Source organism: Diuraphis noxia, unplaced genomic scaffold, assembly GCF_037042655.1.
Source record: "Diuraphis noxia isolate RWA-SAM2 unplaced genomic scaffold, SU_Dnox_SAM2 contig0003, whole genome shotgun sequence".
NCBI lineage: Eukaryota > Metazoa > Arthropoda > Insecta > Hemiptera > Aphididae > Diuraphis > Diuraphis noxia.
Genome location: NW_028301713.1, coordinates 31,733,938 through 31,754,115, shown reverse-complemented (window position 1 = coordinate 31,754,115; position 20,178 = coordinate 31,733,938). Strand labels below are relative to the sequence as shown.

General features: G+C 25.1%; 2 protein-coding genes across 4 annotated transcripts in view; one reads left to right on the top strand and one right to left on the bottom strand.

Annotated features, from left to right (window-relative positions):
* The window catches only part of LOC107163262 (ATP-binding cassette sub-family C member 4-like), a 56,974-nt gene that overhangs the window by 26,387 nt on the left and 10,409 nt on the right, over window positions 1–20,178 (bottom strand). The window lies entirely within an intron of this gene.
* LOC149057230 (uncharacterized) lies at window positions 16,219–19,291 on the top strand. Its single transcript, XM_089223347.1, has 8 exons — window positions 16,219–16,560; window positions 16,845–16,975; window positions 17,073–17,195; window positions 17,391–17,600; window positions 17,960–18,131; window positions 18,226–18,410; window positions 18,570–18,735; window positions 18,810–19,291. Exons 1-8 carry the CDS (start codon window positions 16,410–16,412, stop codon window positions 19,289–19,291), a joined length of 1,620 nt encoding a protein of 539 aa, XP_089079473.1. The 5' UTR covers window positions 16,219–16,409.

Here is a 20,178-nt window from a genome sequence, read left to right as displayed (position 1 = left end):
TCTGAACTGGAACAAGTACTTTTCATTTTTAAAAACAAATACTTTTAATACCACTAAATAAAATTTAAATAAAAATAAAATTCTTCACAATGCTTATAAAACTCTAAATAAATTTAAAATAGAATACGGTGCTATTATATACGATAAGGAAAAAACAATAAGTTTAGAAAAACTCGAGACAATTCAAAACAATAACCAACGTCTAATAACATATGAATTTAAAAGTAGCCAGATCAAAAGTTTATTACGCTACCGGGGAGACATCCCTATAGGAAAAATACGTTAATTACTTGAACTATACAGTACGCATTCAAAATAACCTTATATCCTAACAAATTGACCTATAAATCTTCATTCGACAAGAGAAACAACAATTCATATATCTACAGACCAGCATAAGCAAACCAATTAGCAAACGCATAGAAAACTTTTATAAAGCTCATAGTACAGGCAATTTATAAAAATTGTATAAATCCAAAATTTTGACAAAAGCCCCTTAGAGACCAAATAATTTTGTAATTGATTTTAGCTTTGCTGAAAGCAACAAAGGAAACACTGTCCCTCAGATATTTAGAAACCTTTTCAAAGAAAAAATACAAAATGAAGATCAAAAAATAGTTATTACTGACGCATCCAAAACCGAAACCAGCATCGCATTTGCAATAATATATTATAATCAATGGTTCAGTATACAAATTTAGATTACCTATCCTAAACAGTATATTTACTTCCGAAGCCTTAGCGATCCAAAAAGCAATCCATCTAATCAATGAAATGCCTAATAACTCCTTCAACATACTAACCGACTCTCTGAGTACACTAATAAGTATCCAAAGTCCTAAAAAGAATAATGAAATAATCAATAATATTATAAACCTCCTCAACACTACTAACAAACATACAACGCTAACATAGATTTCTAGCCACACCGGAATAGAGGGGAACGAAAGAGCAGACATGGTAGCGAAACAAGCAACCGGTGATCAAACCATCGAAATATTATATTTTCTTTCCAAGATGACCTTAAAAGAGAAGCTAAAAATATCATAACAAACTTATAATGGTGTAATAGGAATGGCATTTATTGAGGGACGATAAATTAAGAGAGATTAAACCCACCACCGATAGATGGATTAACCCAGTAAATCTAACATAACAACAAGACGTAATTTTAATTCTTTTAAGGATTAGACATACCTGGTATACCCACAAACACCTCATGGATAAAACAGACCCAGAATCATGCATCACTCATGGATCCGAAATCTTTATCAAACATCTTCTATTAGAACGTCGCCAATTTAATGAAAAAAGAGCCAAATACAACATTCCAACTAATATCTCCGAATGCCTGTCCAATACCTGTCCAATGGCCAAATACACCGAATATATTTTTTATACAGAGTGTCCCAAAGAGATTTGACAAATGAAATAACTTTTGTTCTAATCAATATTTTTTAAAAATTTCTTTTAAATATAATCCATAGACACTTGCGCTACATTTTTTATTTCTTAATACTGAAAATAAAAAACTTAAAAATTGATAAATTTTTTTTTCAAAATATTCAATATAGCCAATTTGTAAATTTGATTTTCAGAAAAATGTATATGATAAATACACTTATTTAAGTCAAAAGGCTGATTTTTTACAATTTTTTTAAATATCAATATTTTCGTTAGGTAAATTATAGTAATTTATAGTTTATACATCACATATTATTAACATAAATACAATAAAAAAATAATTAGATTTTAACATGCACTTATTTAAAAATGTTCTTATAAAAGATTTTTTAAAAACTTTATTATTACCTATTTGAAATTGCAAGGTTTCTAACATAAACTAGATCGTAATTTACTTACCTAACGAAAATATTGATATTTAAAAAAAATTGTAAAAAATCAGCCATTTAACTTAAATAAGTGTTTTTACCATATAATTTTTTCTAAAAATCAGATTTACAAATTGGCTATATTGAATATTTCGAAAAAAATGTTTATCAATTTTTAAGTTTTTTATTTTCAGTATTAAAAAATAAAAAATATATCCTAAAAATGTAGCGCAAGTGTCTATGAATTATATTTAAAAGACATTTTTTTTAAATATTGATTAGAACAAAAGTTATTTCATTTGTCAGAATGTCAGATCTCTGTGGGACACTCTGTATATTATCTATACAGCAATACGACTTTCTCGGTTTTGTATTTTGTTGAGTAATACCTATTATGTTTTTGAAAACTATCAAACAGAGGGGTCTAATATAATCAGGTACAAAATGTACTTATCAAAATAAAAGAAGTCACAATAAACCGGTTGCTTGAATAAAGTAAAATTGATGATTTATTTCTGCCAATGTATACAAACTAGGTTAAAAAGTATCTACGAATTACGATTTAATAAGAATAGAAACCCATATTAAAGTTGAATACTAAATTATTAAAATAAATGTATAACAGTATTAAAAAGTAAAAATTAGACAAGCAATTATAATACTATTATTCTAACTCAAACAAATTATGAGATTTCCGAACTTAACAAATAAACGAACAATGAAGTATTTAACATTTGAACAAATTGAAAGAACAACCTTGAATACTAGAGCAATTAGAGAATACTATAAATATATATAATATATGTCATGCACAACAAAAGTAGACATTGAGCAAAACAATAATGAAAATGATCGTTCATTGGAACAGCGTATAGGTATATTATGTCAAGGGCGTATAAAATCATCACACACAACTTGGCAAATCCAAACTATGCACATTCCTATATGAGTTCCAGCTTGTTGAAAACTAGGTAATATTTAAGTAAAAAATATATTATACGAACTTTAAAACATTGATTGATAATGAATTTTATAACCTTCGATAACCTCATTGATATTACATATAGGTACTATCAAAACCTTAAATATTGCATAGATATTGAAAAAAACATCCTCGTGCCTATATTTAATTACCTATTATATAAGCATGTAAGATATGAACTACTACTAAGAGTACTGACCAACTAATGTTTTTAAGGATATAAGAAAATAAAAACACATAGAAGCTGGATGGGATACAGAGATACTTATCTCAGCGTAAGATATTTATTATAGGTATTACGTTTAAAATGATTATGATAAATCAACATATTCATAAAAAAAAAAACAGTTTTGAATGAAACTCAATTGATAATCATAGATAATATAAATGTATGATACAAAAATTAGATAAATCAAAAAATTATTAGAAATCAATAGCAGAAAGAATCAATTAAATTTATCCTAAACCATAAAAGTTAAATTAACTCTTTACAAAAGCTCAAAAATAATCAATGACAAAAGATAACACGGAGTAAGCCCCGTATTAATTAAGAACGAAGAAATAAATGAAAAAATCATTGTCAACAAATTAAATTTATTATTTCACTAAAATCTTAATTTAGTATTTAAAATATTGTATTAATAGAGCAATAATCTAGCAATTAGTATAATGACTAAAATATTTAATAGGTATTTAATGTTTTAATTGATAAATTAAATTAGAATGTGTAGTTAATTATTTGTAAAAATAAAAATAATATTATTTTATCATGTGATTCATTTTAATGCTGGTTTACAGTTTTTAGAACACATAAATAAAATGTTTAATATTTTGAGCTATATAATTTAAACACAAAAAAAAATGTTAACAAGTTTTTAGTATAATTAAAATATGCAATATTTAAAAAAAATCGTATACATAAGAACTATCACCTTCATCACAAGCAAGCTTAAAAAAGATGAGCAAATTTATTTTGTTAATAATGTATTTTATTTGGCAAAGATAAATTTGAAAATAATAGTAAATAATTATCAAAATACATTTTTTCATATTTTGTTACCTGCAACCTATTAGAAAAATTTGAATAAATACCTATTCATTTTATTATATGGAACAAATATCATGATTCAAAGGAGCAATAAATCCTTTTTTTTTTTAAGCAAACTCAACTTGTATATTTCTACTATAAAGCCACGATAAACTAATTTAGGTAGGTATATGGTAGGTAGGTGATTAAAACAAACATCACTTCAGTCAAAATTGGACCATCACATTGTTCAGACACCATGATTTATACAAGTACATAAACTTTATCACGATTAATAAACTCATTAATTTATTATTTTACGATAACATTTACGTGTTGCGCAATGTTTACACATTGCATAATATCATAAACTATAAAATTATTTTTTATCATTTGGTGAGTTTTATAAAGATATTCTGTTTCAAAAGAGAATAATCGGTTGACAGACTGATTTACGTCAGTTCTGATTTCCCGCCAACTTCCCGGTGTTAGTAGGTAGGTATGAAAGTATGATCACGTGGATTTCGACGCGCCAATTGCATCACGATTTGCAAAAAGTGATTGTTACTTCTTTGAGAATATGTACATCAAAAAATGAACAAACGTAACATGCGCTCAATATACCTACATTACTCAAAATACAACACGAGAAAGCGACTATTACTGTCTTAGTGTCCTCCAAAAATGACTACTTTTTGGTTTACTTAAAATAAATTATATGGGTAATGGGTGGGTGTATTAAGTTTATTAAAAATTGTATAATGTATAAAGTATGAATAATGCCAAATACCACAAACATTAAAGCGATAAACGTTCAGTTTTTTCATACAAATAAATTTAAATAAGACACCCAAGAATTCAAGGTCACCGAAAATCGAAAATTCCAGGCATAGTAAAGTTTACAATACTATATATGTACTACAATAATTGTTCATGTATAATAGATTTAATATTAAAACATTTTTTTATATTACATTTCAATGATAAATTATTAATAATATCATATAGCCATAAGCCATACGTTTCCGATACTATTAAGAGCAATTGAAAAAAAATTATGTTTACCCGACGCAGAAAATTATAGTCAGTCCGAAATGCATTTTTGGTAAATTGTATGCACCAATTGTATGAGACATGAGTTATCTGCATTAGCAAACTTACTCTACAACTACTCAAATGACACCCCTGCCTTTCTTTTTAATTATAGTGAATGCTAAAAAAAATTATATAACTGACTAGTAAATATATATCTATGATAAAAGTATGTAGTTCTATAATAATAATATTATTATGTGAGTTATGAATATTCGTCATGGAACTGTGATAAAGACAATTCATTTACAGCAATAATGTAGGATTAATTTTACACAAATCCAAGAGACATCTAACTATAAATAATAAATGTATGTAATACATAATAATATTATATTATAATATTACTATTTTTTATTATTAATTGCCATAATTAAACTACCTATATACATACAGGACACAAGATTGAGAACATTATTGTAAATAATATGAATTTAAAATAATAATATAAGAAGCTAATAACTGAAAATAAATACCAATAAATATACACAATGCATGCATGAATATACAAAGGTAATTAGTATATATAAATAATAAATATACAACGTATATAACACATATTTCACAGACAATTAAAACTACACAAATTAAAATATACAATAACAATAAAAATATATACGGCTTTATAAAAACTAGGTACCTACTGTCTACAATTCTACATAAACATTCAAACATAATATTGTATTCTCTTATCTGATTGTGATATATGTATACTACTTTAGAATTTAGAGGGAAGTAGGTATATCGAATTGCATTTATTCAAACATTGCTCATACAATTGGAAAATTAATAGAAGTCTGTAATAAATTGAAATTAACCTAATATTACATAATATTGGTCAGAATACAATTACTTAAATAATATACAAACTTGAGATGGTATAGATTAACTGTCTAAAAACAGTATAGCAGTGCACGTAAAATGAACAGTCTTATCATTAACTGTTTTGAAAAAAATAATAGGTATTTATGGAATTTTAAAAGTCAAATTGTTTTCATATATTTTAAAATTTCAATCAAATGTATTCGTTTGTACTTCAAAAAGTATAATGTCTTAAGACTTTTAACTTTAGGTAGTTGGTTGGTTACCTAAAACGGCTAAACTATGTAATACTGCAACCGTAGATAATAAAAACTATTATATGTACGCGCGATCAAAATCACGATCGAGAAACATTCTGTACATTTTAGTAAGTAATCAAACGTGTAGGTTCACCAATTTTCTAAATTTGATGTAAAACATAATATGAATACGAGTAATTATTATAGGACAGGGATCCGCTACCTTTTTTGATCGAAAAACCAAAAGTTACAATATACAACATTTTCCTGATTTTAAAGATCCACTAAAAATTTTCATAATTTTTCAAACAAAATTTTAATAGTCATAAAAAAGGTTAAAAAGGCAATGGCCAAGAGATCTGCTCAATACCTAATTAAAAAAAAAAAAAAAATTAAAAAAATTAAAAACCCTAATTATAAAAAATAAAATAAATAAACTCAAACCCTAACTTCTTGTCAGGTGGCACTGCTGGGAGCCTTGCTTCTTTGAAATTAATGTTATTTTTTTTTCTTTTTAAGTTACCACACTTACTTATTATACACTGTATGTATAGATTGTAAGATATATAGGTCGACAACACCAACATTATTGACAATATTTAGGCAATACCTACACGTGCATAATGTAATGTGGCCTAAATGTTGATGTGTTTGTAATTAAGTTTTTTGATTACTTCTAAATTAATGACTAATACAGAATCTAGATGGTCTAAGTTATTTTCTATCTTTTTCTGACGATGTTAACAGCCAAATGTACCTATAGTAACTATTCAGTAGCTGAGTTGAGTTTACATACACTGCGTTGTTAATATAAGTACATTATTTTCATGCAACGTTTAACAGCCTCAAATATAGCTTAAATTCATAATTCACGCGTTCTCAATTGTCATATTTGCATACAACACTGTTTAAAAATAAGACATTATCATTTTTATTTATAATTAATTATTAAAATATATTATATAGTAATAATTAGTTTCCAAATCTATTATTATTTTTATCAACAAAGTGAAAAGTTAGGTATTTATATAAGAAAATATCAAAAATATAGACCTATTATAAAACCCTAGTGGCTAGTACTATTATAGTCAACAGTTTCCACCCGTTCCCGGTATATAAAAGGGGGAAAAAACTACTATTATAATAGTAGTATCAATAGGAAGCGAAAAAAGGATAAATTACGATGTATTTTATGTAGATATCAGTGTATCACTATTTTACATTATCGCTTTGAGTTTAAATTTCATGCAGTGCGGAAATATCTATAGATAAGTGTTTATAAATATATAAATACGTAATAATAGAGTATACCTATTATATTATGTATTAAAATTCATTAGATTATTTAAAAAATATGATAAATTATTATAGCCTATCTTCACTTTAAATTGTACGAAAAACAAAAAATAAATTATGACATATAGATATCTAATGTCGATGAATGTATTATGGTACTTGTATGTTACTGAATATATAATTTACATAAAATACCACAATAGAATTTTGTTGTTTATACTGCCTAACAATGGAAAAAAAGCCGAGTAGACAATAATATAAAAGTTTCAATACCAAACCTAATGATTTTAGAAATACGAATTGGTACTAATTATTTAGTATATGTAACTAAACTAAACAATTAAGATACAAAGAAATAACACGTTCTATCTGAAATCACCAAAATATTTTAAATTTGTAGATGATATTAATAAATTATATTTTGCAAAATATGAAGTATTTACAGTTTCCGAGAAAAATTATTCAATACATAAAAAAATTAAGATACAGAAAATATAATGTAAGTGTGCCTACACTAATATAAATTTAAGATAACTATATTATAATATATTATTTTTAATATATTTTGTAGCATACGAAGACTTGTTTGAAAAACGAAGTTCTCACCATATACGCATACAGGGCATGCATGGTATGAGGAAAATGCATGCGATACTGTCCTAACAATATTCTATTCCGTGACTAACTATTGAAACTTTTCTATCTATATGTGAAACTTGTAATACGTATTATAATAGTAATATAAATAGCTAGGTACCTAAAAAAGGATAATATTCATCAACTTTAAAATATATTTTATAATATTTGTATTACAATATATTTTATGTCAGTATATCACTTTTTTACGTTATTGTTCATATGTTTAAATTTCATGCAGTGCAGAAATATCTTAAGATAAGTGTTTCTTTTTTTTAAGACTTAATAATAGAGTACCTACTATATTATATATTAAATACATTATAATTATTCATTAGATTATTTAAAAAATATAATTTATTATTATCATTATCAACATATCTTTATTTTGATTGGTTTACGAAAAACAAAAAAACAAAAATATAAATGATGAAATGCATGATCTCTAATGTCGATGCATGCATGGTACTTGTATGTCTAAGTATATAGTTATAAGGTAGTAACGTTATAAGAAACCACAATCGAATTTTTTGTCTACTATCAAGCAATAAAAAAACCCAAGTAGAAATTAATATAAATGTTTCCAATATTAATCCTAATAATTTTAGAAATACGAATAACAATTAATTATTTAGTAACTAAGCTAAATAATTAAGATACAAAGAAACAACACGTTCTATTGTAAGTGGCCTCCATAGATATGTGCCTATATACTGGCTATACTTATCAGTCAAATATTTTAAATCAATTTCATTCAAACAATAATAAGACATAAGGAATAAATTACTCTATTTATTCACAGGAACGTTATTTTGTATCGTAATAAATATTAGGAATTTTATTTTAATAATTACTAAAAATTTTGTTCGTTTTGGACCCCCAGACCTCTCTATATTAATATAGAATTTCTTTATAAGCTAAATATATGGTAACCTGCAATAAGTAGCTGAGTTGAATTTACATACACTGCGCTGGTAATACGTACGTTATTTTTATGTAACGTTTCACAGCCTCAAATAACATAAATTTATAACTCATGCGTTCTTCATTGTCACATTTGCATACAACATCATTTAAAAATAGTACAATATCATCATTGTTTTGAGGTTTTGACTATTTTGAGTAAACAATATTGGTAGTTCAGTTAACAACTACCATACTATTATTAATTTCAAAGCGATGTGAGCAGGATCAAGAGACTTCCTAATCTGTTCTTTATTTGTTGTATACATTTTCCATATTAATAATTAGTTTTAAAATCTATAATTTTCTCAACAAAATTAAAAGTTAAGTGGGTATTTGTATCAGAAAAAGTTAGAAAAATATAGATCAATCATTAAATAAGCTCTTAAAATGTTCTTAATTATTTATAAAAATATACTATACCTAGTAATAATTAGTTTTCTAATCTACAATTGTTATCAACAAAATGAAAAGTTAGGTATTTTTATCAGAAAAGATTAAAAATATACACATATTAAATAATCATAGTATCTACTATCATAGAACAATACTACTATAGTAGTATAGTATATAAATAGGTAGTGAAAAAAAGTATATGTTCATAAACTGGTTGTAAAACAATCAACATTAAAATATCTTTTATAATATTTGTATTATGATATATTTTATGTAAACTTCAGGGTATCACATTTTTTACTTTATCGTTTATACGTTTAAATTTCATGCGATGCGGAAATATCTAAAGGTAAGTTGTATATAAATACGTAATAATAAAGTATCCATAATATTATATGTTAGTGTACTATAATTCATTAGATTATTTAAAAAAGGTGATTAATTATTATGAGCCTATATATTCATTTTAAATTGTAATTTAAATTGTAATAAAGAAACAAAAAAAATAATGATGAAATGTAGGATGTCTATAATGTTGATGAATGTAATAGAATTTTTTTGTCTACTTTCTAGCAATAGAAAAAACGCAAGAAGACAAAAATATTAAGTTTCAATATTAATCCTTTTTATATTTTTAAGTACCTAGTTAAGAATTCTATAGTATTCTGATTGGAAATATTTTAATAAAATAATTTATTATGGGCTTATGGCCGTAAGGACGGAAAGGAATTTTCATTGGTCACCCTGAATTGAACTAAACTGTTAATAAAGATATTATATACCTAATTGGTATATGAAATAGGTAAACATATTATATTAACAAATTAATTATGAGTTAGAATGAATCAATTCGAATTTGTATATATTACAATATTTTAGTATCCTGATAAACTTGTATACTATAAAATAAATATTATTTCCTACAAAGCAAAATATATGTAATAGTTTATAGTCTCTTTAACATAAAACAAATATTTGATACAGACATATGTAATTATCGAGGTTGTAATTATAGCTAATATTGTCATGGTAACGCAACTGTGTGTTACAACAATAGAATTATTATCAAGAGCGAGAGGAGTCCGGACGAGATTTTTTTTAGGGATTAAGGGTGGCATTATTTTTATCCACAACCAACAATCACCGCCTGTTGCTGCCATTTCTCAACGAAGAGACATTGACATTTTTTATGATATTGAAATTTTATGTCAAAATTCATTTAATTTTTCATCATGTTACGTAAAAATGGTCACTACAGGTAATGGGTATAATATTAGGGCTGAGGGTGAGTTGCAGCCCGACCTTTCGTTTCCGGTGAATTCCGATCCGATAACATTTTAGGTACCTATAGGTAAGTTGCGGCCCGACAATATTTTAGCGATAAGTGAGTTGCGGCCCGAGTAATTATCATTACATAATACATATGTATCTTATTTATATAATATATATTATATTACAGGTTGCATCCGAAAACCGCACACTTTTGATTTTGACCCGAAAAAGGTCAATAGACAAAAACCGCACACTTTTTCGGTCATTGTATAACAAAATACCCCAAACTTATAGTAGTTAAAACCGCACACTATTTTTAGTGCTAACTAACGGATTAGATAAGATAAGATTATAAGACATACTGCAATAATCTTACTAACACGATTTAAGATTTTAGTCACCACTCGTTATTATTTTATTATATAGTCGGTCTTGTCTCTTGTGTATACAGTATATAGTATGTTTTTTTGCAGTTTTATTAAATTATTAAAATATTTTTAATCAGGCATAATAATGGATTTTAAACTTTAAAAATTGTACACGCCTTACATTTTTAAATTTTTTAAATTTTTGATTGATTACATTTTTATAATTTTTACATTTTTAAATTTGAATATTTGTAAATACATTTTTTTTTTTTTTGAATAAATTATTAAATGTATCTAATCTAGGTAAGTATAACCTTTTTGGGGTCGAAATAAAAAATGTGCGGTTTTTGGATACAACAATTTTAAAAATTGTGCGATTTTAACCTATTAAATGTGTGCGGTTTTAACCTACTAAAAATGTGCGGTTTTGTTCTGTACTTTATTAAAAGTGTGCGGTTTTAGGAGTCAACGATATCACATACCTATTTATTATTATTTTTTTTTTTGACATTATTTAATTATTATCATTATAATATTATACTATATTCTTATAACTCAAAAAAATATTAATAATATATTTTAGGTATGAATGCTTTTATTTTAGATTCTGAACGAAGTGATGAATGTATTGATTTTACAATGATGTGTGTTTTTTTTTTGTGTCTGTGTACAGCATAACTAGTCGAAATAATGCTTCGATTTAAAACTTTGGGGGTGGTTTTCGATGTAAAAGTGAAGATCCTTGGTGCATTATAGAGGTCAAAAGTAAACATTTTCTAACAGTTTTCAAAAAAATCGAGAAAAACAAAAAAAAATGACAGAAAAACGGGAATTTTTACGCAAAATCAGTTTTCAACCTAATCGATTTTTTTATAAGGTTGTAATTCAAAAACTAATCACTGTAAATACTTGAAATTTTCACGAAATGTTTATGTAAGTGTTATCTATTTACAGTTTAATTTAGTTTTTTGAGTTATTTATAGATCACTGAAATTTTCAATTTTTTTGAGAATTTTTTTTTTGAAGTGTCGCGGTCGGTAAAAAAATGTTGGACAACCAAAAAAACTTGAAAATTTAATACAAGGTTCCTTATGAGTTGTTCTTATTGTAGCTAAAAAAAATTTAAAATCGTAAGTCACAATTTTTTTTAATGAGCGTTTATAGTTCAAAATTTTACGAAATCTGTCGAAAACGCGAAAATTTGCAAGTAATTTTGAAGTTGAAAAATCATAAAATTTTTTGCGTTTATAACTAAGGATTAAAAATACAACACTAAGTTTGCCATAAGATTTCCTTCAAGAAGCTATAATGAAAACTCGAAGCATCATTATAGGAAAAATTTTAAGTGCTTTTAAATTTTAAATTTTTACGAAATAGCGTAACGATAACGATTTATCCTCAAACGATTTTAAATATTTGTAATTATTCAAAAAGTATAAATCGTAGATACATGAAAATTTCATAAGTTTTTTAGATTGCCATTTTCTTTACATGATTTAATTTTCAAAATATTTTGACTTTTTTTGAGATATTTATAGACAACTGAAATTTTGAAACCTTTTGAAGTGTCGATAAAAATTATTTGGCCCTATCAAAATACTTGAAAATTTAATACAAAGTTCCTCATAAGTTATTCTTATAGTAATAAAAAAATTATAAAAATACACATTTTTTTTATTAGCATTTGAAGTTCAAATATTGACTTAATACATAAAAATTACGGAAATTTTCAAATTATCTTAGATAGAAATTCATAAAAGTTTTTCTTTTTAGATCATTATTATCATATATTACATCAATTATTATACTTCATTTTTTTTTTTTTTTTGACATTATTTAATTATTATCATTATATTATGATACAATATTCTTATAATTCAAAATAATATTAATAATATATGAATGCTTTTATTTTATTTGGACATTATTATCATAATATATTACACCAATTATACTTTTACTTATTTTTTTTTATTATTTATTATTTAATATAATGTCATAATATTAATATATTATATTATATTCTATAATTTTATGAATACTTTTATTTTCTTTACGACCAATATTAATATAGGTACCTACGACAATTTATACTAGAAAATACCTACATAATATTGTGATGTTTATATACTATATAGTATATATAGACATATAGTATATAATACAGGGCTTATTCTAACGGGCAGTAGGGCCCAAATTGGGCAGTAGGAAAAATCAAACGGGCAGTTGACTTTATGAATATGGGCACCTTAAAAAAATATAATTTTTCTTATAGAATAATTGAATTTCTACTGAATATTTGAAATACCTATGTGTAATTTATAAACTTAACCTAGTACCTAATAAGTAATAATTATGTAGTTTACAATCTTTGCTACTTCGATGATTGATTAATCTTTGAAATAGAAATACGAATTACGATTAGGTACTATCTATGTTATCGACTAAGCTTATCGCGACCATATAGACCATTGTACACACATTAAAGCGCACGGATACGAAATTCGAAAACGGAATAACCACCAATTATTTTATCTTTGGTTTTTAGTAAATTCTATATTATGATATAGAACGAAAAAGATATTATATGTACCTAATTTCATTATTATATCTATAACTTTCGTCATAACGTTCCAGTCTTCCATGAGTGTATATGGTGTGTAGCTATTTCCTATATAATCAAATTTGCAGAGGGGTACATCGTGATAGGTACGTGTGAATAATTATTTTATTATTTTTCATAATTTTTATTATTATTTATTAATAAATTATACTTTAGTAGCTTTAAGACCGTATATTTTATATTCGATTTTTAAGCCTTTATTCTTATCTTTTAATTTTAAAAATAATTCTTATTATATTCTATACAAATAATATTATAATCATTCAATTTCAAAAAAACACTTACACGATTTAACTGTGCACACACCGATGCAACATCGATTAATATTAATTATCAAAGATAATATTAATACTTGTCTTGCGTCGTTATCAGATGTTCACGTTTTCGGTGAAAATTACGACTCACGTTAATTTACTTTTCACACAAAAGAATTGCCTAATGCCTACATAATTGTTGTGTGGGTATATTATATTACATAAATTAATTTTTTTTAGGTTAATATCATATAAATATGACATCAAATTCTTTAACGAATTGGTTAATTAAACCTATCATAAAATCTACCACTACCACTCCTCTCTAAAAAGACAAAATCGACATCACTTATTTGTGACAGAATCTCGAAATGTTAATGCTGTATGTCAAGAAATCGTAGAAAGTTTGGCTAATTTTTTATTACAACGAATTAATATTAATGATCAGCTAGTACATGTTCTAAAACCATTTATAAACCTTAAATCATTAACTCAAGTTCAGTTAAAAGAAGTTCATCAGATTATTGGAAATGATTTAGATATAACAAGACTATCATTGGAGTATGCAGAAGTACTAGAATTAGAAGAAATCGAAAATTTACGCAAAATGCCTATGGCTAAATTAGTAGATTATCTTGCAACTTATACTTCATTCAATACAGTATTAATAATTATTTCTAGAGTTCTAGTGGCCAAACCACACAGTGCAGACGTAGAACGTCTCATAAGTACGAGTAATATTTTAAAATCTTCAGATCGTCAAAGTCTTATAGTTGAAACAGAAAATGAATATTTGTTCGTCCACTTTAACATGCCACCTTTAACATTATGGGATCCAAGACCTGCAACTTTGTTATGGATAAACTCATCAAACCGACGATTAAAAGAAACTTCAAAAGCACGAGAACAAGGTTGGTTTAAAGGCATTTATGATCAATCATTGAATTCTCAGGTCTTACAAAACGATGTCCTAGAAGAGGAGGATACAAATCATTCAAAAAAAAGAAAATTTTAAATATATAAAATACAATTTCATTATTTAGATATTTGAATTGTATTGTAGTGTTGTAAAATTGTAATTAATAATATCTAATAAGAATAAAAAGCAAAATTATAATATTGACATGTTTTAGTTAAAACTTATAATATACTCACTAACCTATTTCTCGAAATGTTTGCTATTAAAACTATTTTTATGTAACTAATGCATATATAAATATATTATATTGTATACAGTTATTAACTGGGGTTACGTAATAAAAATTTCAATTTAAATAATGGTACAACGGAAAAAATCCGTATTTTTTATATATTTTTCCATATAATATTTTTTCCGATTTCTCAAATATCAAATGTAATATCATAATAATAATATAATATGATATTATAATATCAATATCATTGTATATCTATATACATTTTTTGGGGGGGATAAGTATAATTTTCCAAATAAATTTCATGAAACAAACTTCAGTATGTTTGGGCAGTAGGTAAAAATCCTTAGAATAAGCCCTGATATAATATATATATGTAATATATACATTATCGTATGGCCGCAATTCGTACGTACCTTTCATAAACCCGGGCCGCAATTCGTACGTACCTTTCATAAACCCGGGCCGCAACTCGTACGTACCTCTCATAGAGCCGAACCGCAACTCGTACGTTATTTAGGGTTTGGGCCGCAACTCACACTCAGAAAAAAGATAGTTTTAATTTTTATGAATTCGTTTCATAGATTTGTGGTTTTGTTACTTTCTTCAAAAATATTATAATTTTCTTTAAAACAATGATAAAGTCGTCAGCTTAAGAATACTTTTTTTAATTCAATGAAAAAATGTTTTCATTAAATTTATTCATTTTCATTAATTGTAATACTTATTTTCCTTTAAAATTAAGAAAGACTATGATTTAAATTTCAACCTCATTGTCTTAGAAATAATCTTTTATCTATAGAAATAATGAAAACTGTATCTTAATTATTATGAATTATAAACTTAAATTTAATGGCAAATAATATTACTATATTTAGTTTTCATAATAAAATCGTCTATAATATTACATTAATTGTATTCCTTTCGTCTTTAAATCAACAACATTTTTTCTTAGAAATAATGTTTTTATATTTCAAAATGTATGATCTATAAATAGTATTGTTTTTATGATAATTATAATCATTTTGTTGAAATATTATTTATGGAGTATCTTTTATCAATTTAACAACTTCAATTTGGATTTGAATTCATGGAAGATTCCATAAATTTAATAATAATTTTCATTAATAGTTGTATTAAATACTATTTATAAATATAACGGGATAAGAAGTTTCTATTCTGTGGGTTATATCGTAATGCCATTGTAATATGTGGTAATTCCGTCAAATCGTGAAATCAATCGCACATTAGCGCATTATTCTATATGATTCGTGCATCACAATACGGTATTTAAGATTTCCGATATTAAAATTATAAAAATTGTCCTGTGTATTATATTATTTTTATATGGTTGTTATTTCAACCCTTGTGTAAAGTCTTGTGAGTGTTCGCGAGTGTTTATTTGAGACAAATTAAACGTTTATTACCTATTGTGTTACAATTTAAATTAAGAATGGATGCTACTGTTACTCATGATATTATAATGAATGCTGACATTTCATTTTCCGAAGATATGTTTGGTTCACCAATTCATAATGGGTGTGAAGAACTATTTGGAATATTACAAGAGTTGAAAGGAGAGTGTTTTTACCAATTATTTAAAGGTAGGTAGATTATTTCAATTATTTTTAACTTTTAATATACCTCTATACGTAGATGTATAATGTAGTTAAAGAATATGCTATTTTATATAGATAAATATCTATTATATTTTATTATGTATTATATTTATTGACATAATGTAGGCGTCTTCATGTGATAATAAATTACAATTGACTACTATATACAATGTATGTAACAAAAAATAAATACCTTTTGCAATACGTATATTGAGTACCTATTAAATACCTAGCAACTACCAAGTAAAATTTTTTTTTATAATTTGTAGAATGTAGTATAACTTTGGAAGGTTTGAAATTAATGAATGGTAGACATTTAGATGCTCTGTGCCCAAAAGAAAAATTTGGCCAAAGAATAATCTTTGAACATAATTTGATCAAATGGCAATCACAATTCAATGTTAGTACACATTTTAATTACCTACTATATTTTATTAACAAATTTTAAGTATTGAAATTGAAATTTTTAATTAATTTAATATGTATTATTTATTAAGGAGCCTGTCAATTCAAACAACACATGTATCAATACTAATTCTTCTGATAATGAATATACTAATTCGGATAGTTCTATTTCTACAGAAAGTGATCATGGCTCCACTATAAACTGTGAGATTAATGTAAGATAATTTATATTGGTTATAATTGAGTAATGAACCATGCAGTATACTATAAACTATAAAGTTCACTTCAATTGGATTCAATCTGATTTTTTTTCTGTGAATCAATTTGTATTATATTACACTTGCATAACTTGCATTGTTAGGTCATACAAAATTCTTAGTTAATAACTAATTTTCATAATTTCTATATAGTTTAATTTAGAAGACTTATTGACTAGCTCTGGAAAAGGAGATATGGTATTACAATATTTCTCAAAAAATCACAGATTAAATGATCAGTGTCGCAAAAATATTACAGATATTGTTATTGAATATTTACTTCAAAAAAAAATTCATGCAAGTCCCAAACTTCTGGAAAAAATAGCTGTGAATATAGTTAGTTATTTTACAACTGAAGTAAAGGTTTGTACCACATGGAAATCAAATATTTGTTAGGTATAATATCTTTATTTAGGTACCTATTTAAAAATAATTATTGAATTATTTATTATAATTTTGACCATATTATTATATTCTAACAGTATAAAGTTGCAATTTTCTATGAATATCTTTGATAATAACTAAAATTTTAATAAAATACAATCAATATGCATTTGATTGTACTTTTAAATAATATAATTATATTAAATCTGTGATACCTACTATTAAATTTAATACACAATATAGTTATTCTGTACTGGCTTTTTGTGAGACACCTAATTTATTGTATTGTCTGAGTATGAATACAAATTTAATTATATTTCATGATTTACTATATACAGGAAACATATTTTATGCCGGTGCCTAAAAAAAAGCCAAAAGGATCTTTGTACCAAAAGTATCACAATACTGTTTCCAAGTTACGCCGAAGTGATCTTTGGGTTGATTCAAAAAAAACTTTCACACACATTCCAAAACAAAGTTCTGAACAAGAACACCTACAGCCAACTTATGGTAAATATTTAAAATTTAAAATAAATAATTATTAGAAGTTTTGGTTTAAAATTTTAATATAAGTTATAATTTACAACTTGTTTATTCATTTTAGATTTGAATACAATTAAAAGCATCCAAAAATGGCTTCAGTTTAATGTAGAACCTTTAGATGACATTTTACTTAAGTGGAAAGAAACTGCTAATTTTCGTAAACAATTTCTTGCTTTGAACAGTACTACTATTGTTGATATTCTTGAAAATTGGCCAATGTATAAACAATCTTTTGGACATCAGTTGGTAAATATATTATAATAAACAAATTTTTATAATAATATATGGTCTTATACCGTATGACCTATAATTGTTTGGTATAAAATACAATGTTTACCTAAAGAATGAATTTAATAATTTATATTTAAATACGGGTTTATGAATGTTTTTAAATTTTTATTTCAGATTGATATTGATTTTGAATATTTACATCCAGGAAAAGGTGGATTGCTGTTTAATAAATGGGACTGTTTTGTGGAAAAAATTATACCATTAATGAAAAGTAAAATAAAAGATGCAAACAGCAGAGATTTATTGGAACAATTAGAAAATATTTGTGATGCTAATCAAGGTATTAAATATTGAAGCTAAATGAGTTTGTATTTGTTATTATTTTTTAGTTATTGCATAATATTTAAATTACAGATATAAGGAATGTAATCATATTTGATTTAATGAACTCATTATTGGTTCCAACATCCAAAACATGTCACAAAGACAAAATTAGTAATAAGAAAAGAATTGTGAAGACTTCTATTGCTGATGGCCGTAAAACATTTTTGCTTCAAGTTGCATGTATGAATGATCTTCATTCTCAAATACAAATTGAAATTGATAATTGCTACACAAATAGACAATCTTTGCAGCCATTAATTTGTGTTGTGGGAATAAGTGGTGTTGAGGCAACTAAAGAATATTTTGTTTATTATCTTGATACATTCTATAAGTTTTCTAATATTGTAAAAGCAGTTGATATATGTTTTAAAATTTTTCACACTTTTAATTTACAATACCCTATGCAATGTATATTAGTGTGGACATTTTTTCAAAGGTATATGTATGACATAGAACATGATACTGATGTTAAAAATCCATCGCTCGAACTACTAATTTCTGATCTTAAATAATATTTTTTCAAAGTTATTAAATTACTATGTATTTAACCTGTTTTATTTGTAAGAACAAATTTTCAAATTTAGATCCATATATATCCCATTTAAAATTATATCATTCCTTGACATCTTCAAGTATTTATAAATGTGGTATTACTCGTTGCACTCAAACTTTTTCATCATTTAGGTCATTTTCCAAGCATGTTAAAAAAGAATTTAAACATACACCCATAGATATTGTCCCATCTTTAGAAATAAATAAAGATAATTCCTTACCAAATAATACATATTTGTCTAATAATTTAAAAGATGAGATTTTAAACACAACTAATGTATTGTCTACTGATGTTATTAATAATTACAATATAGATTTAAATTCATTAAAAATGTCTGCCTTACAATTTTCTATCCTATATTATAGTAAATTCAATTTATCCAGAAATGCATCAGAACTTCAAAATAATATAACAAAAATAATCACATCTTCGATTTCTAAAGAAATTAACAATATAATAATCCATAATAATACATTAGATAAAGAAACTAAAAATGCATTTCAATCAATAGTTAATTTTTGTGATAATCCATTTGAAGGTATTGATACAGAATATAAATTTTTAAATAATTTGCAGAATAATGATTACTATGAGAAACCTAATGTTATAACTTTGGATAATACTATAGGAAATGTTGTTTTGCATAATGTAAACACTGTTGATGAAAACAAAACCAAAGCTGTAATCCTTCCTCTGAAATTTCAATTTAGGAAATATTTTGAAGCACCAGGTGTGTTAGATTTATTTGTTGAGAACCATAATTCTTTAAATTCAGAAACTGATTTTACTAATTTTATTAATTGCCAACTATGGAAAGACAAAATATTATTAAAAAATAAAGAAGAT